The 18338-nt window shown below is 57.7% G+C and overlaps 1 protein-coding gene and 1 long non-coding RNA gene across 12 annotated transcripts; one reads left to right on the top strand and one right to left on the bottom strand.

The window, feature by feature from the left end:
* The first annotated feature begins 1488 nt into the window (after nucleotides 1–1488).
* Nucleotides 1489–18331, top strand: Prss56 (serine protease 56). Of its 11 annotated transcripts, XM_078018233.1 has the most exons (16): nucleotides 1489–1590; nucleotides 9877–9942; nucleotides 10058–10113; nucleotides 11170–11309; nucleotides 14062–14172; nucleotides 14542–14598; nucleotides 14701–14890; nucleotides 15224–15323; nucleotides 15414–15573; nucleotides 15760–15902; nucleotides 16139–16301; nucleotides 16464–16640; nucleotides 16729–16887; nucleotides 16997–17059; nucleotides 17366–17472; nucleotides 17877–18331. In XM_078018233.1, exons 3-16 carry the CDS (start codon nucleotides 10073–10075, stop codon nucleotides 18168–18170), a joined length of 1905 nt encoding a protein of 634 aa, XP_077874359.1. In that variant the 5' UTR covers nucleotides 1489–1590; nucleotides 9877–9942; nucleotides 10058–10072; the 3' UTR covers nucleotides 18171–18331. The 11 variants fall into 11 exon arrangements, with proteins under 11 accessions (XP_077874359.1, XP_077874362.1, XP_077874358.1 ...); XM_078018236.1 differs by lacking the exons at nucleotides 1489–1590; nucleotides 9877–9942 and adding an exon at nucleotides 10421–10623 and having other exon boundaries at nucleotides 10030–10113; XM_078018232.1 differs by lacking the exons at nucleotides 1489–1590; nucleotides 9877–9942 and having other exon boundaries at nucleotides 10033–10113.
* On the bottom strand, nucleotides 7904–14673 carry LOC144365669 (uncharacterized). Its single transcript, XR_013424403.1, has 3 exons — nucleotides 14391–14673; nucleotides 11824–12059; nucleotides 7904–11295 (listed from the first exon to the last, which is right to left on the bottom strand). It is a non-coding gene; the product is annotated as an uncharacterized LOC144365669 (long non-coding RNA).
* Nucleotides 18332–18338: the final 7 nt, after the last annotated feature.

Consider the following 18338-nt stretch of genomic DNA (forward strand, 5'->3'; position numbering starts at 1 on the left):
GTCGACCCCCCTCCCCGTTTCGACCCTCCTCCGAGTAATCATGCGGAGAAACCCAGAAAAGCTGCTAATTCCGAGCCGGCTGAGAGCTGGTCTGGGACACTTTGGCATTTGTCCCAACTGTCTAAACCACGGGGGCTGGAGGAACGGGGCTCCCTTCTGCCGGGAGCTTGGGCTCTGGCGCTTGGTTAGAAAGCACCACATTGAGGCCGTGATGATCTGAAGGGCCAGGGTCCAGGTGGCCAGATTCCAGAGTCCAGATGGGCAAGTTGGGGTCCTTGGTGTCGAGGAGGCTCACCCACACCAAGGGTCCCATCCTGAATCCGAACTTCACCTTCCTCTGCTCCCACCAGGACCCACGATCACTGGCTGTCTCCCATTTGTTCCACACCTTGGTTTGGCCCATCACTGTTTCAGAGATTGTTGAGTCTGTCCTAAATGCTTAACCCTTTAACAGTTTCATCCCCATTTCACAGATGGGAAAGCAGAGGTCCAAAGAGGTTAAATGACTTGCTAAAACCTCACAGCTAGAACATGACATAGTGGGAATTGGAGGCCAAGTGCCCTGGCCTCAGTCAGCCGCTCTGCTATTCTGCCTCCCCTTCTGAGGACCACTTAGTTTCTAGGAGACAGAAAGCTGGTGGTTACTATGGGAACCAGGCTGATGTAGTGAGTACAGAGTTGGTGTCCAAGCAGCAACAGGAACTGTCCCTCCCATAGAACACAGTTCTTGAGTTGTAGGTCCTGGATTCCAGGTTGTAGATGTTCAGACATAAGTGGTGTGGTGATGGTGTGTTACCCTAGACACTATTCCTGCAAACCAAGAGCCCAGGGGAGGATGTTGTCCCACAGTGGGGCTAAAGGGTAAGACAGGGCAGACCAGGGAGCCTCATATTCCTGTTTCCCCCAAAGTTGCTCCCATCACACCCACTCTGCAGCCTGCTGAGTGCATCCTCTCTTCAATAAGGAAGGTAGGACCATAGTGGGGCACAGGGCCATGACAGAGGACTCAAGAGCTGGGTGGACACTTCAGTTTTATCATCTGTAAAATGAGGATATGCTAGTCCCTCTTCCACAAACAGCATTGAAAATTTAATAAAGATACAAAGCATAGAGTTCACTAGCTGTGTGGTCCTGGACAAGTCACTTAGACTCTCTGAGCCTCTCTATAAAGTGGAGATAGTAATAAGATCTGTCTAATAGGGTTGTTGTAAGGATTGAGTAAGTAAATACAGGGCTTTGAACAGGCTCTAAGGACCATCTAGAGTGTTTGCCGTCCTATTTTTAGTCTCCAGGGGTCCAGAAAGGCTGCCTGTACCCCATACCCTTTGCCAGGTACTTGGGGAGAAGCAGAGGCAGAAACAGGACACTCTGGGGCACCAGGCCCCCCCTACTCAAAGACCCAGAGCCTCCTCCTGGGCCACAGTTCTAGGACCCAGAGCCTGGGGCTGGGGCAGGAGGAGCGAGGAGGCAGGCCCTGCTGGCAGCCATGCAGCCTGTCGGTCCCTTAATCTGATCCCCAAGGAACAGCGAGGAGGTTTCACTCTGGATGACAAACGAGGAGGGGCGAGGCCTGCCCTGCCTGGACTCCGGGTGAGTAATGGCCTTGCATTAAGATATTAGGCCTGGACAGGGAGAAATGTGCTCCTGCCACCCTAGAAAGGCTGGGAAGAGCTGGAGAGAAGAGGGGGCTTTGGGAGGACGGAGCCCTGGGAAGGGCCAGGGAGTGCTGGGGGTTTCCAGAAAGGTCTGGGAAGGAGGCTGGAAAGGGACCAGAGGGAGGGAGCGGGAAGACGGGAAGAGAAGGAAGCTCCAGAGACAGAGAGAAGGGCAGAGGTGTCTGAGAGAGGCAGGGAGACAGACACCAGGGCAGAGGTGGCACAGAGAGGAAGCTAAGGAGAGAAGACATAGAGGGACAGAAGCAGACAAAGACTGGGAGGGAGAGGAGGCAGGATGAGAGAGCCTGCACTCACAAGCCAGGGTGCTGTCTGCTGGGGGCCAGAAGGTGGGCCACAAGAGGGACCCAGACTCCTAGTGGGGGCTGTGACCCCAGCCCACTAAGAAAGGCCAGGCTGGAGGCAGGGCTTTATGGCTGGCCCTTTCACATGCCTCTTCCTGAGCCTGGAGGACACGGGGTACCAGGGCAGTCCTGGTGGGAGTGGCTTACTGATGGGCAGCGCCTCCAGCCATAAAGAGGGCTCTTATTCCTGGGCAGACTGCTTCCTGGAGGAGAGTGGATCCTGGCCTTCATGGGATTGGAGGGACAGGGGCCAGCACAGAGGGCAAGTTCCAACCCTGAGCTTCTGGCACACTTTGAGCAGGGCTGACAGGTCAGGGTGCCTCTGGAGGAGATGGAGCCAGGCTCAGGGCAAGGTTTGGCAACAATGCTGCCTAAAGACACTGCCTCTCACTACCTTTCAGCCTCACCCGGCACCCCAAGAAGGCCTCCCCTGAGTGGGTTCAAATGCTAGCTCCAACCCGAGACCTGCTGTCCCTCTAAATAGAGTAGGGTGATAATGGCTCCAAGGGCACAAAACTTCTGAATGGATCCCTTCAAATGCCTAGAACTGGAAGGGCCCATGAACTTCAAAATTTACTATTAATTTTATTTCCCCAGCCACAACAGGCCCCTCTGTGTAAGCAATATGACCGCTAGAGCAGGGCGCGGTGGCACACATCTATAATCCCAGAGGCTCGGGAGGCTGAAGCAAGGAGGATGGTGAGTTCAAAGCCAGCCTCAGCAACTTAGCAAGGCCCTAGAGGACTTGAGATGTGGCTCAGTGGTTCAATCCCTGGTACCAAACAAAACAAAAGGACAGCTAGAGCCTGTTTCTGCCCCTCCTCTTTCTTCCTCAGAGGGGTCTGCACATGCTCAGAGCTGGGATCCTGACTCACCTAATAAGCTGATAACTTCTCCTGCCTCAGAATCCTCATCTGCTGAGTGGGTTTCCTGTGAGGCTCAGTGCATTGAGCTCCCCCCTCTCAGCATCACCTGGGCCTGCAATCCGAGCCCCGCCCCACTCAGCTCTGGGGATGATGCCCTCAGACAGCTTCTACTTGGTTTGGTTTTCTGCTGTCACTGTCTTGAAATTGTGTGTGTAACCGGGGATTGAACTCAGGGTCTCACATATGCCAGGCAAACGCTCCACCTCTGAGCTACATCCCCAGCCCTGAAATTCTTAAGAAGATGTTGACAAAGGGACCCTGAAATTATGTATCTGGTCCTACAACTTGCCCACTCGGGTTGCCCAGAGTTGTGGCGTCATCAGGGAGGGGGTGATTGGATACAAGGAGGGCCAGTTTTGGGGTAAGTGGGTACACAAGGAAATATCATGGCGTGGGCAGAAAAAGCAGTAGGTTCATCTCTCTGAACCCCAGAAAATTCCAAGGCAGAGCAGCTGTGCCCTTCTACTGAATAGGCCTGCGGGCGTGGGGTTGGGGGCTTGTCCTGGAGAGAGGCGCTCCTGGAACCGGCTTCCGCCCATGGTTACCCGAATAGCTGCAGTCACTGAGCGCTCCCTCCAGCTGCCCCAAGGTCTCCCCTGAGCTGCCCAGCGGTGATGTGGTCCGTTGTTTGGGGCCAGCCCTCAACCTCCTGGGCCCCGGAACCGCCCGCACTGCGTCCCGCTGCCCCCCAGCCTTCAAAGCCTGCGTCTCGCACGCAGCCACCAGGAGGCGCCCCAGGCCGCAGCACCCGCGGGGCCGGCGTCGGGAGGAGGGCAGCCTTGGCCGCGGCTCCACGCAGGTGGGGCTGCTCCGGGCAGCGCTTGCCGCGGGCGATCCTCGCTCCCTCGCGGCGCCTCTTGCCCCCTGGCCTCAGCCCTCTGCCTCCTCTGGCTGACCCTCGCCACACTGTGGGGCGAGTGTCCCACCGAAGTCCTGCCCCTAGGTGCCACTCCATCCCCCTTCTTGGTCAATTTTTCTGGTCCCTCCTTCGGTTCCCGCTCACAGAGTCGCTCCGGGCCACACCTGCTGTGGACTCTTTCCTCTGAGCCTCCGCCCCTCCCGGTGCCCACGCCGGACTTGTCCAGACTCGGGTCGCCCGGCCTGGGGCAGGCCGTGGGGGCGCGCTCACTTTGACCAGCTCCCCCCTGGGGCTCCTTCAGGGCTGGCTGATGTTCCACTGGTGCCCTCTACCCTTCGGGAAGAAACTCGTTTAAAAGGTGTAGCACATACATCCACATGATTCAAAAGTCAAAGCAATTAAAAATAAAAATTCTTTTTTGGGGGGGTGAGTACTAGGGATTGAACTCGGGGGCACTGGACCACTGAGGAACATCCCTAGAGACAGGGTCTCACGGCGTTGCTTAGCGCCTCGATAAATTGCTGAGTCTGACTTTGAACTCATGATCCTCCTGCCTCCGCCTCCCGAGCTGCTGGGATTACAGGTCAAAATTAAAATTCTGACATTCCCACCCCCTGGTTTCCCACCACGCATACCCCCAGAGGGGCGCTTCCTGTGTAGTCTTCTAAAGAAAACGATGTGCTGTTGGAAGGAAGGAAGAAGAGAAGGCTGGGTGTAGCTCGGTGGTAGATCTCTTAGCACAAGGCCCAGGGCTGGATCCCCAGCACTGCACACCACACGCATGGTTCCTCATAGCACTCATGCATTTGAAGTGACTTGCCTTCTTTTTAATGATTGCTGACCATCAGCCCATAAACTCCAAGAGGGCAGGAATTGTACCCTGGTCCAGCTCACCATGAACTGGAGAACCATAGACTGAATTCTGCCTTTGTTGTCTGGGACAGCCCCCGGGTGCTGAGCAACCTAGTAGGTGCTTTGCATGGAATGTGTGTGTGTGGGGGGGGGGTTGCTCAGTTGGGCCTCTCAACACCCTGTGAGGGAGGTACTGGTATTAGCTCAATGGAACAGACGAGGAGATGGGCGGTGATTTGCTCAAGGCCTCGAAGCTGGCCTGTGGGAAACACTTTTGCTCCTGCCCCTATTCCTTTTCTCAAGGCCCTGGCTTTACTTCTGCCCTACTGTGGTTCATGGGGGAACCTCAGGGCCAAGCGAGGGCTCCAAGCTGAGGATCAGACCCCTCAGTACCACCTGCAAGGATGGGAACAAGCTAGGGCTGGCCCAAGTTCACAGGGCCCTGCGGGCCTCTGGAGCCAGGCCCCTGTACAGTGGCAGCGCAGAGCCATGGTGGCTGTGGTGGTCACACAGTTGTCAGAACCCCTTCCTGGAGGCCCGGCATCTCTGCTGGCTCTATGCCTGACTGTCACTCTGTTCCCCAGCGGCTCCTTGTGGTGGCTGCCCGCCTCCCTGCCTCCCATTAATCATGTGTGCAGGATTTATTTTCTCCAGCAATTGATTTCAGCAAATGCAATCTGGGTGTGCCCGCAGGTGGGCAGGATGCTCTGTTGCTGCTGGAGTCACGGAGCCTGGCTTTATTGTCAGGCTGACAGGCATGATTCTCCAGCTGGCACCCCCACAGCAGATGCCAGGCCTGGCCAGGACACTAGGGACCCTGGAGACCAGCCCCACCCGACATCAGTATGAATCCTGGGGTCCCAAGAGGCCTGGAAGGGGCCGCTTGTCTCACTTTTTTACTGGGGTTTTGCCAGCCCCACCTAGGGGAGGTGTGGGGAAGGTCAGCCCCCTCTGTCCCAGCCTTAAACAGGCACTCAGAGGGCTTTTCTGAGGATTCAGGTGGTGGCTCTTTTCAATTTCCTGATCTGGGGAGGATTTTGTCCTTCCTCCTGAGCACCCTACCCCCAACACTGCCAGGAAGTCCAGCCCTGGTTCCTTTGTCCGTCACAGAGGGACCCATTAACTGTGCAAACCTGCCCCCAATGCCACACCCACAAAGCAAGTCCTCCTTTCTCCCGCTCCCTTGTCCCCTGGTTATCCTCTGCCCCTCCATTTAGACTGCCTGATACAGCAGCCTGAGGCTGAGTAAAGGACATGACCCTGACGCCAGGCAGGAGTACGGGCCTCTTCAGGTCCCCAGTCGGTGCTCCTGGTTATCTGCCCACGTTCAGCCTTGGAAGCAGAAAGGGAAGGGACTGGGGCTGCAGAGGGAGGGCTGCCCACCTGCCTGGCCCTGGCCCTTGCTTAGCCCTTTGCAGCCCACATACACGCTCTCCACCGCTTTGGGGTTCCCAGGGACCCAGGTTCTAGCCTGTGGGCACCTGTCTTCTTCTCCTTTTCTGGGATCCCCAGACCCAGCCTAAGGCTCTGGCCCCCAGCTTGTCCTGCCCAGCTGGGCCACTTCTAATGCTGCAGATAATGCCTGCTGTTGCGAAGCCATTACCCTGCAAATGTACCGGCTTGTGTGTGTGTGTGTGTGTGTGTGTGTGTGTTTGAGAGAGAGAGAGAGAGAGAGAGAGAGAGAGAGAGAGAGAGAGAGAGCGAGCGCACGCGCACAGGGACAGGTTGGCTGCAGCAGGAAAAGTGCCCTGTTTAAGCCTCGCTCACCGCTGTAATTGCCTTAGGGGATTTATTGGCTTTGTGTGCCCGCCCTGCACCCTCCATAGCCTCCCTCTGGTGCCTGCCCTGGCTACGGGGCTCTGCTGGACCCTGGGCAAGGGGACCTGGAGCTCTAAGCAAGGCCTGGATGTGCCAGCTGGAGAGTGGGTGAGGCCTCAGTGAGAGGCCCCTGGTGGAGGTCCAGCCCCTCCTGCCCTGTGCCTGGCAACCTAATAGAAGGGGGAGAGTGGCTGGAGCACCCCAGGAGGGCTCCCAGACCTCTGGGGCTCTGAGGTGTCCAACCCATCTGGGGTGCAAGATGCAGAAGGGACTCTGGGGAGACTTTTGTGGGCCTGGGGCCCTGGTTTCTCATCCTTCTCTCCCTCCAGGACTCTGGTCTCCCAACATCTGCTGTGTCTGCCGTGGGCAGACCTCTACCCTTAGTTGTCATTAAAGCTGCACTCCCTCCCTCCTCCCGTAACTCCTTCCCCCATCTGCCTCACAGCAAGGTCTCCCTCAGGATGATCCAACCCTCTGGTTTCCAGAACCTTCCACAACCTTCAAACTTTGTGTCAATACATTGGCAAACTGCTGCAGGTTTTGTAGTCAGGAGCTCCCAACCGTGCTCCAAGCCCTGCAGAGTGGACTCAGGAGGCAGGGTTGATGGTCAGGGATGTGACCTTTAGCAGCATGTGGAACCAAGTTTCATCTCTTTTCCCATTTTTGGCAGTGTGGTCTTGGTCAGTCAACCCAACCTCCAGAGCCTCAGTGACCTCATCTGTAAAATGGGTCTGACAAGGGCAGACTTAAACAGTTATGGTGAAGGTTTCATACATCGTAACTTCATGAAATGGCCTTTATTTGATGACATTTGTAAACATTTTTGGGGTGAAATATTGCATAAACAAACTCTGTTGTTGATAAGATTTCCACTCGGTGTCTACACTGTTTTTTTAAATTTTTTAAATATTGTCTAGTTGGGCTGGGGATGTGGCTCAAGTGGTAGCGCGCTCGCCTGGCATGCGTGTGGCCCGGGTTCGATCCTCAGCACCACATACAAACAAAGATGTTGTGTCCGCCAAGAACTAAAAAAAAAAAATACTAAAAAATTCTCTAAAAAAAAATATTGTCTAGTTGTCAATGGATCTTTCTTTATTTATATGTGGTGCTGAGAATTGAACCCAGTGCCTCACATGCTAGGCAAGTGCTCTATCCCTGAGCCACAACCCCAGCCCTGCACTATTTTTTTAATACCTTCAGTGTTTGATATTTGTATAAATGCTACCTAATAATTAGAGAATTGAAGTAATACAGGAAAGCACAAAGAAGGAAGCAAACCCCAAAACAAAGTAACAGTAAGTCTCAACTGCACCTTAATATTCTCAATATTAAATTGTTATTAGTGAATAGCCACCATGACAAAAATCTTTTTGCATTAACAGAAGTTTAGGCACAGATTGACAGGACTGTTTCTATAAGGAGGGGTCTTCGTGAAAACTTTTAATCAAATTTATTAAATCTAATTTTAGTCTATTTAACAAAAGAAAATGAAAGGAAGTAAGCCTGAAGGGGACCCTGGCTCCAGCGAAGGTCTCTTCTTCACGGAGATGTTTCTAGAAAGATCGTGTGACGTTAACGAAATGTCACCAAAGAGAACCTGTGATGTAGGAAGATGTGTTAAGTACATAACAGATGAAAGTGGCTAAGTTAGCAAATTGAAGAGAGACAGCCAGGCTGAGAAAAGGGAAAGAAAAAGAAATCATGCAAAAGATAAATAAAAGGAAGAAAAGACTAGACACCTGGGGGAGAAGAAAAGGAACTGGCAGGACTGTGGTTCGCATTCTTTCAATCACAAGGTTCAACAGGGGTCTTTGGTGGCATGGGCCGTGGTCTAGATGCATTCGTGACCTGTGGCCACTGTCCAGCATATCAGGTGGAAGGGAGGGGGAAGCGGGGGCTCCTTGGCCACTGGGAGCCTTGCATGCAGTTCTAGGACCGGCCCCCTCTCCGAGGCCCTGCTCCCCCTCCCAGGCAGCGCCCTTGCCCTCCAGTGTCCTCTTGAGTCACCAAGTGAGGCTTCCTTTTGCAAGGAAGCAAAGCAGAAAAACAGACAGACAGCAAGCCCCGGGAGGCCCATGAGCAAGGTAGCCCTGCTCGGCCACCCTCTAGGGCAGGGCTGCACACACCTGGGCCCCCTCATGTCCTTACTCTCATTTTCTGGGCTCCTCCATGTCCCTTGATGCCTCCCAAGCTCAGGCCCAGTGCCCTCCCCAAGCTCATGCAGGGAAACAGGGTCCTAGCCACTCCCACACATTCACAAAGTGACCCGGAGCACTGCAGGAAGTCCCACTCACTCTGACTCTAACCTCCCAACAGGCTGGGTGTTATTATCCCACCTCCCAGACGAGGTCAGGGCAACATGAGGTCAGGGGAGAAGTCCCACAGTTTCCTAGGGCTGCTGTCACAAGTTAACACAAGCTGGGGGGCTTAAGACAGAGGCCAGGGGCCTAAAATCACCAGTCAGTAGGGCCCTGCTCTCTCCAAGCCTCTGTGGGAGCTTCTGATGCCTTTGGGTGCTGCTGGCAATTCCTGGTGCTCCTTGACTTGCAACTGCATACCTGCAGGCTGTCAGGCTCACACGGGTGCAATCAACCCCAGACTCAAGCTCTGAATCTCAGCCTGAGTGGCCTCTCGTCATAAGAAGACTCACGGCCAGCGAATGGCCACTTCGTGCCTAGGAGGCCCCTCTGGTGGTCACAGAACTGGCAGAGCTACAGGTGCCACTGTGCTGATTAGGGACACTGCCCCAAAGGCAGCTGGGGTGATCTTGGGTAGGTTTCCCTCCCACTTCCCTGTTACCCATGAGAACAGCCCGGGAGGTCAGGGCCCTAAAAAGTGGGGAGGCAGACAGGGTCCTTCCCCAGAAGGACACCTGTAGAGATGCCGCATAGTCATTTCTGCCCAAGGGTGGCAGCCTGAACCTCCCCTCCCCGATCTACAGGCCCAGGCTCCCCATCCTCGGAATACAAGAGAAGGTGCCGGGGCTCACCCACCTGGGCCCACAGGAACTTCCTGCTGGCCTTTCCAGAGAGTGAGGAGAAGGCCCAGGTTCTTCCTTCCCACTCCCTCTCCTTGAAATGGGAGGACTGGGGCCAAGACTTTGTTTCTGCCTGTGGGAGAAACTAGGGAAACTGTTGTGACCGCAGAGGACACCTTGGGGTTCAGGGAGGGCCTGTAGGTGGCAGATGGGTCAACTCTGCTCCCAGACAGGAGACCTGGGACCTGGAGGAAAGGTGGCAAGTGGGGGAGAAATCATCACCAAAAGTTCTTCCAGGTCCCTCTGTGTCCCTCCAGCCCCCTCCCTCCCCTCACAAAGAAAAAAAAAAGAGAGAGAGAGAGAGAGGACATGGGACCAGCAGGAGATGGAGGCCAGACCGACTCTGAGCTGCCTTCTTTCCCTGCAGCTGGAAGTAAACCTGTGAAGTGCTGAGAGTACGCAGGCCCCTCAGAGATGTCGTGTCTTGAGCCAGGTGCGGTGGCAGGCACCTGTAGCCCCGGGAGGCTGAGCTTGAGCCTGGGTGACCTAGCAGGATGCTGCCTCTTTAAAACAAATGAACAGATGCTGCTTCTCTGTCCCTGACCCAGACTCAGAGGGGAGGAATGCCCAGACCTGCTGAGGATGGTGGCCCTCGGCCAGGCAGGTAGGTGTGAATGTGAGAGATGGAAGCCTAATGGGCCTCTGTGTGGAAGGGGAGTCAGCAAAGAGGACAGACCTCAAAAACTGGGCTGAGGTTGAGGCCCAGGGGACAGAAGCAGCCTCTAGCAGGGAGAGGGCCATTTAGCACATGCGCAGGGTCAGGCTTGGGTCCAGGTGTGTGTGTGTTGCGGGGCAACCCAGGGATGGGACAGACAAGGCCTGCTGCCCTGCTGCCCTGCTGCAGTAATGACCAAATTCACAGCGGCAGGGGGCTCTAACTGGTTTGTGGAGATTTGAAATAATTTTCCCAGGTACTGCCCAGGTACTACCCTGTGCCACGCTGGTGAGAGATCCCCTTCCCAAGGTCAGGTTGGATTCAGAGCCAGCTCTACCCACAGCTCTAACCGTCCCCCTCTGGGGGCTAGCCAATGAAATCAGTGTCTGCCTGGATTCCAAGTCTTCTCCCTTCCCCCAGCTCAGTCAAGCTTCCGAAGGTCTGATTAGGGATGAGATGGTGAGTAGGGCTCCCTCCTTCACCCTGGGTTCTCTGGTGTATGGTGAGAGGAAGGAGCACCGGGCTCTGGACTAGCGTGGGCCAGGGGGTCCCGTGGCAGCTCAACTGCTGTCTAGCCAGGCAGGTGCAGCGCCCACGGTCCCAGCCTCCCGCTATGGAAGGCTGGCTCAGGGCTGCCCTGGGCACCAGGCTTGTTCTAGAAAGGTCCTGCCTTGGTTTAATGCTTTGCTGTCTCTGTCTTGAAAAATCTTAAATGTTGGTCCAGAAGCCCTGCATTTTATTTGCACTGGGACCCTCACAAACTCTGTGGCTAGTCCGCCTGCCCGACAGGTCTATTTTAGCAACGTGCCACCAAAGGCACCAGACCATTCTGGGTTTTGTTACCCCATACTTCAGGGTTCCCAAAAGCCTGAAGCCACTGGTCTCGTTCACACTTGGGGTCAATTATGGGATTGCCTTCTGCAAATACTGAGGGACCAGGAGCCTCACAGTGGGGTCTAGACGTCCCCTCCCCACTTAGCAGTCCTCACCACACCTCCACTCCAGGAATCCCTGGCTGGTCATTGAGCCTCTGGCCACAGTGAGCTCCAACTGGACACTGAAATGCCATCCTCTTCCTCTCGCCGGAGAATTCCTTGACTCCTCTGCGGATCCAGCCCTCCTGCCCACTGGCTGCAGAAGTGGAGGTAGGGGTTGTGCTGCTGCAGAGGCTTCTCTCCTGCTCACTTGGGAAGAGGGGCTGTGGGGACCTGCTGGGTTCTGACAGGGGCCTTGAGCCCACCACTAGGGAGAGGTTGGAGGCCCACTCACCTGGACTGGGAGACACTACACCCCTCAAAACAGGCAACATCCTGCCATGTAGAAAAGACTGTTCTGTGGAAGGTTACATGATAGAGAATAAGAGGAACTACAGGGACAGCGACTCTCTCCATCACATCTTGGGGCAGAAGCAGAGAAGGAACACGTGTCCACAGGTTTAACAAGATGACTTCATAAGGTATGGATCTAGATGCGATCTCAAGAGGTGACCTGAGGTGGAGGATGGAACTGACCAGGACCTGGGGGTGAGGTATTCACAGAGGAGAGGGCGGGAGGCCCTCACATGAGAACAGGAAGTGGACAGAGGAGCCAGAGCATGCAGGGGTGGGGTTTGGGCAGAACTGCAATCCACGCTGCCCGTGGCAGTGACTGGGTTCTTACCTTGAGTCAGGGCAGGAGGGATGGTAGGCAGAGCCCACACTTCCTGGTCTTGCTGCGTCTCTGACCTTCTACCCTGAAGAGGAGTTTTGGCAGAAGGGAGGTGGGGAGGCAGAGGCAGGGCAGAGGCCCACATGTGCTCTGCTGGGGTCCAAGCAGCCGAAGGGGCAAATGCAGGCTGTGTTGAGCTCACACCCTCTCTGCCACAAATTTGAAGATCATGGATAAAAAAAGATACCCTGTAAGATAGACAGAGACTCAGGTGATTATGAGTGATTTCCAGCATTAAAAAACCCTCATAATCCAAACCTAAACGGCTTTCCCCGACATTCCTGATGGGGTACTTTCTTCAGGAAGCGTAGTGATAACTGGGGAGGGATGAGGGACACATATCCTAGTGTGTGGGGAGATGTTGACAGCGCTCTGCTTCTCAGGGTGCACTGATTCCTGCGCTTAAACGCTCCCACCAAAGTGGCCCTGGGCTTGCCAGCACTAACTGGGGTGCCAGGTGTTTTTCTGGCCCCGGGCTTTTTGCAGGACCAAAGGGCACACCCTGTCCCAGGTGGTGACTCCATTCCAGGAGAGCTGCTCATTTGTGGCCCTTCCTGACAGATTCCCTCCTGCCAGATCAGGGTCACAGCAACTGAGAACAATGCTGGACAGGCTGAGCAGGCAGGGACAGGGGTCTGGGAGAGCGTCAGAAGCTGCTGGGGCCCGTGCTCCCCGAACTGGGCCACTGTGGGGCCTTTCATCTCCCGCTTTCCTCTCTGGGCCACTCCAGTGCCCCCCGCCCTTGCTTCTTCCCACCCCACCAGCCCCAGCGCGGCAATTACGGCGTTAATTAGGATGCTTTGATCATCTTTAGAAATGGCCACACTAGGCAGGGACGCTGCCAAGCAATTAGGGGCAGAGGGGCTGCAAGCTTAGTGGCTTCCTCAGGGGGTGGGGCTGCTGGGGACCCCCAGACCCCCCCTGCCCTCCTCCCTTCAAGAGTATCTGCCCCCAGCATAGCTGTAGACTCCTCAGGGGGCACAGGCAGATGGGGATCCCCCCTCCCAGCCCCTGCCCACCAGCCCCCCTCTGCCTGGCCCCGGGCCCAACCGTCAGCTCTTCTCCCCTGTCTCAGCCCCTTTGATGGAGCCGCAGAAACAAGGGCTCCTTTGACAGAAGGGGGGCTCAGAGCCGGAATGATGAGGCTTCAAAGGTGAGGGTCGAGCCCACTACCTCATTCCCTCCCCCAGTCCTGGCCGCCCTCCCCCTTCTGTCCTCTATATAGCCCCCACAGCCCCATTTCCCGAGGGCTCCTAGGAGGTGAGGGCCAGGTGAGGCACAGACCAGGGGAAGTGGGGAATTTTGATGTAAGGAACAGGGTCAGATGATTTGAAGGACAAAAATTCTGTGCCCAGGGGCAGAAAGGCAGTGGGAGGCAGACAGGACAAGCACGGGCAGGGTAGGCCCCAGAGGAAAGAGGACGGGGTCTCCTGCCCCAGCTCCTGGTCACCATGCTGCTGGCTGCGCTGCTGCTGCTGCTGCTGCTACCGCCCGGCCCAGACCCCTGGTCTGCCTATGGGCACCCACTGTACATGCGCCTGCCCCCCAGCACCCTGCAAGGTGAGCCTGGGCTGGTCTGGGGGAGCGACTGAGGTGGGAGGGGCATAGAGGAAGTAGGGTTCCTGGTGTGGAAGGCAAACTTGTCACCCCCCTCATCAAGGCCTTTGGTGACTTCTCCCCACCTCCTGAGAGAAGGGGCCAGGAACTGAGATACAGAGAGGAGAGGAGGAGCAGATAGGCTGGCCGGGGAGCAGAGCTGGAGAGCGATGCCAAAGGCCTCAGGAGAAGGCTCCAGACCTAGCAGACAGCAGGAAAGCGCTGCAGAGCGCTTGGGCTGTCTGGGCCCAAACGCGGGCAGGTGAACCGTAGCCGCTTCCTGTCGATCTGCCTGATTTCTGGGGTATTTATATCTTGGGGTGATGGTTTTCCTCCTATGTTTTTAAGGACAAGTGCTTTTGAGAGATTCCAATCAGTTTATTTGAATTAAGGAGATATCTCGGGCTGAGAATCTGAGACCATCTGCTTTGAGGCTTGGGCCTGGGGCCCTGGAGCATTTCTCCCCCCCCCCCCGCCCCCCCAGGCCCTCTGGGAGCCCAGACTGCTTCCCTGTGGTCCCCCAAGGCAGGGCTCAGGGCTGGGGCAGACTAAGACTCTGCCCCAACCATGCTTAATTTTGTGTCCATGTCCCAGCAGTTCTGTCAGCCCAGGGGACCCAGGCACTGCAGGCTGCCCAGAGGAATGCCCAGTGGGCAGTGAAGCGCGTGGAGATGGAGATTCAGCACAGACTGCACACCTGCAGAGGTGGGCCACTCACACCCCTCATTACCCTGAACTGCACTCATTACCCTGGGTTCTCTCTGTCATCCCTCTCCCTTATCTTCAGACCCCCCTCTCTTGGGGGACAGACACTGCTGGGGCTGGAACCACACTACTTATAGAGTTCTCTCCAAGTGGAAAGGGCATACCAGCTTGGGGCGCAGCATATGGAAAGGCAGGAGGTGGGAACAGGCTGGACTCACCTGTGACTGGTGAGAGATTCATGGCTGCTGAGAACCTGTGGGCTAGCAGGTGGGGTGCAAAGCGGGTGGAAGAGCAGAGGGCGCTCAGGCCCTGCCTAGGGAGGAGGAGCCACAAGAGGGTGGCAGTGAGGTTCAAAGGGCTATTTCTCAGCAGGACCTGGACACCCCAGGCCTCAAGCACCCCTCCTCCAGGACCCACCTGAACCAGGTGAGGCTAAAAAGGCTCAGGGGGCAGGGCAAAGAGCAGGGTGGGCCTCTACGTGAGGACAGCTTGAAGTTGTCCCTCACGATGTTACTTCTGCCTTTCTAGGGTCATGTGGTGAAAGGAGCCCTGGAGCTGCCAACGTGACGCGGGCTCATGGACGCATAGTGGGGGGCAGCGCGGCTCCCCCCGGGGCCTGGCCCTGGCTAGTGAGGTTGCAACTCGGCGGGCAGCCTCTGTGCGGCGGTGTCCTAGTGGCAGCGTCTTGGGTGCTCACAGCGGCGCATTGCTTTGTGGGGTATGTTGGTGTTCCTCGGCACCTGCAGACCTAAGTCCCCAACCGGGACTTGCCGGAAGACTTGAGAGAGAGCCGGTCTCTGCTGCCCCCTGGCGGAGGCCTGTCCAGGTTCAAGGGGCCGGCACTAGACAAGCCAGCATGCAGACCCCAGCCCAGGGCATTGGCCTTACCTGGAGGATGGCCCTCCCGCCTTCCCTACCCCCCCCCCGCCCCACCCTGAGGAGGATCAGCCAGGGTTGCTGGGTGGTGCGGGTGCGCTCGGTGAGGGTCAGGAGCTCCAAGGGGCCTCCTCCGTCCTTGTCCTTGCTCTGATCAGCCCTGCTCACTCTGCAGCGCTTCGAATGAGCTTCTCTGGACTGTGGTGCTGGCCGAGGGGCCCGGGGGGGAGCAAGCCCAGGAGGTGCCAGTGAACCGCATCTTGCCCCACCCCAAGGTGAGAGACCAGTCCCCAAGCCCGGAGCTGGAAACAGGACCCCAATTCCATGCTTCCTTGACATTGTGTTACTCCCTCGTCCCATCCCAGTTTGACCCACAGACCTTCCACAATGACCTGGCCCTGGTTCAGTTGTGGACACCAGTGAACCCCGCGGGTCCCGCGCGCCCCGTGTGCCTGCCCCAGGGGTCCCGGGAGCCCCCAGCCGGCACCGCTTGCGCCATTGCAGGCTGGGGAGCCCTCTTCGAAGGTATTGAGCCGGGCAAGGCCGGGATGAACCAAGGAGTGTGGGGGAAGAATGAGCTCCTAGGGGATGGAGTTTGGGAGGTCAGAGTGTAAAGGCACACGGCAAATTATTGCCCAGTCTTAAGGGAAGGAATCAAAGAGGGCAATGGGAGGGGCCCCCAACCCTGAGCCCCTTCCCTCTTCGCTGTAGACGGGCCTGAAGCTGAGGCGGTGAGGGAGGCGCGTGTCCCCCTGCTCAGCGCAGACACTTGCCAAAGGGCTCTGGGGCCTGGGCTGCGCCCCAGCACCATGCTCTGTGCCGGTTACCTGGCTGGGGGCATCGACTCATGCCAGGTATGAGCCCAGACTGATTGGAGAGCTTGGCTTGGGTGGCTTCACAGGGGCAGGATGGCCTCCTTTCCTCCTGGAAAACTGCTGTCACTCAGTTTCTCTGAGCAATTATGTCCTTATAGCTAAAATGGGTACAAAAGAGCTCAGAGCAGACAGACCCTTCCAGGTGTAAGGTGGGCAAAGGGGGTGGTGGTGAATGAAGTGAGCTCTTCCTTTTGGAGCTCTCTCCTGTACCCCAGGGTGACTCTGGAGGGCCCCTAACCTGTTCGGAGCCTGGCCCCCACCCCAGGGAGGTACTCTTTGGAGTCACCTCCTGGGGAGATGGCTGCGGGGAGCCAGGGAAACCTGGGGTCTACACCCGTGTGGCTGTGTTCAAAGACTGGCTCCTGGAGCAGATGAGCGGTGAGCGCCCCCTTCCAATTCCCTCTCCCCACAGTGCCCCACGGAACCGCCCTGGGACAAGTCTGCCCCCTCCTCACCCTAGCGTTGGTCCCCAGCTCCCAAAGGGCTGCACGGAGGGCTGGGAGCAAACACAGGGTGATCTGGCCTCTGTCCCGCCTGCAGCGGCTTCCTCCACTCGTGAGCCCAGCTGCAGGGAACTTCTGACCTTGGACCCGTCGGAGGAGCGACTGGCAGACGCCGCCCGGCTCTGTGCCTTCTACGCCCGGCTGTGCCCGGGATCCGACGGCGCCTGTGCGCGCTTGGCTCACCAGCAGTGCCTTCAACGCCGACGGCGATGCGGTGAGTCGGTTCCCCCGGCAGGGGCAGCGCCTGGGACGGGAGGCCTGGCCACCTCTGACCGCCACTCAGACCCTTGTCCTTCCCGCAGAGCTGCGCTCTCTGGCGCATACGCTGCTGGGCCTGCTGCGGGGCGCCCAGGATCTGCTGCGCCCTGGGCTGCGGCGTCTGACCCCCGCCCTGGCTCTCCCCGCTCTGTGGCTCCGGCGGCCTCCCCGGCACCCCGTCCTTGAGCAGCGGCTACACTCAGGTACCCCGCGCCCTCCAGCCCCGCCCCGGCCCTGGGCCCCAGTCCTGCGCGGCGGAGCTGCTTTCTCCAGCTGAGGAGGTCCCCTAACCCCTAACCCTGCCTTCCCCAGGATCCAGGGCTACGGGAGTGTGGTTCCAGAAGCCGAGGTCAGAGCAGCGCGGGGCGACGAACAGTAAGGACGCCCCCGGCCGGCCTTCCCGAGGGGTGCAGCCCTGGGGCTTCAGGCGGGGAATTCTGTGCTAGGAGGGGTTCCCCACCCGGCAACGTCGCAGGCTCTCTCTCCCCTTGGTCGCGGTGGGGCGGACGAGTTAAGCGGAGAATTATGGCTTTGGGTCCTCATCCGCGTTGCGTGGCTGTTTAAGCTCTCCGAGCCTCAGCTTCCCCACCCGTACTGAGCAGAGGATGGCTGCCCCCGGAATCCTGACCCTGGGCGGGAGGCGGATTCCCTGTTATTCCAGGGCCTCTCCCCTCTGTGCAGGCTGCCCTGGGCTGGAGCCCCTGAGACAGAAGTTGGCTGCCCTTCAGGGGGCTCATGCCTGGATCCTGCAGGTCCCCTCAGAGCACCTGGCCATGAACTTTCAGGAGGTAGGTCCCCAGGCTTCCTAGACTCCTTTATGGTGACGTGGGAAGGCTGGCATGATGCGGGCCCTGAGACAGAGGGACAGAGTCCAGCCCTGACAGGTGGAGGAAGGAGGGACATTCACCCCACTGCAGGAGGCAGAACCCAGCCCCCAGCCCGGAATGCCCCTGCCCCGCCCCCAGGGGGACCCAGGGAGGTGGATGGGGGACCACTGTGTGTGCGCTGGGGCATGGTGGGTATGAGCAGAGGGAGTGGAGAGGCTTGGGGTGAGGGCGCATGGGGGTGCCACTGGGTAGAAATCAGCCAGGCGTGAGTCTGGTGAGTTTCGGGGAGTCCAGGGGGACGGGGGGACTCCCATTGCCGACTTGGGCCTGGGTTTCTGGGTCCCTGATCACCTCTTCCTCTTCAGGTGCTGGCAGATCTGGGCTCCAAGACACTGACTGGGCTCTTCAGAGCCTGGGTGCGGGCAGGCCTGGGAGGCCGGCGCGTGGTCTTCAGTGGCCTGGTGGGCCTAGAGCGGGCCACGCTGGCTCGAAGCCTCCCCAGGCTATTGGTGGAGGCCCTGCAGGCCTTCCGCCTGGCTGCCCTGGCAGAGGGAGAGCCCCAGGAGCCCCAGATGGGTGTGAGGCCGGACCCAGGGCTGGGGAGGAAGGAACAGCACACACTCCACCCTCAGGTTCCCCCTGCCAGGCAGCCGTGGTGAGGACCTGCTGCTCCGGGGCTCAGGGAGGCAGGAGTCATCGCCACAACAAGCCAACAAACTCACCGCCCCCTTTGGCACGGGGCCGGTGGGGTACTGGGTCTTCCAGGAGTGCCATCAGAGAATTGCCGCTGCTTTAATAAATGTTATTTATATTCTGTGGAGACTATT

This window comes from Ictidomys tridecemlineatus, chromosome 7 (assembly GCF_052094955.1).
Source record: "Ictidomys tridecemlineatus isolate mIctTri1 chromosome 7, mIctTri1.hap1, whole genome shotgun sequence".
NCBI lineage: Eukaryota > Metazoa > Chordata > Mammalia > Rodentia > Sciuridae > Ictidomys > Ictidomys tridecemlineatus.

What these genes read in the sequence shown, in the direction of transcription:
- Prss56 (XM_078018233.1), top strand. Translation starts at nt 10,073, where the DNA reads ATGCCCAGACCTGCTGAGGATGGTGGCCCTCGGCCAGGCAG. An exon ending in GGGGCATCGACTCATGCCAG is followed by an intron (nt 15,903 to 16,138) that starts GTATGAGCCCAG and finishes CCTGTACCCCAG; the next exon opens with GGTGACTCTGGAGGGCCCCT. An exon ending in GCAGCGCGGGGCGACGAACA is followed by an intron (nt 17,060 to 17,365) that starts GTAAGGACGCCC and finishes CCCTCTGTGCAG; the next exon opens with GCTGCCCTGGGCTGGAGCCC.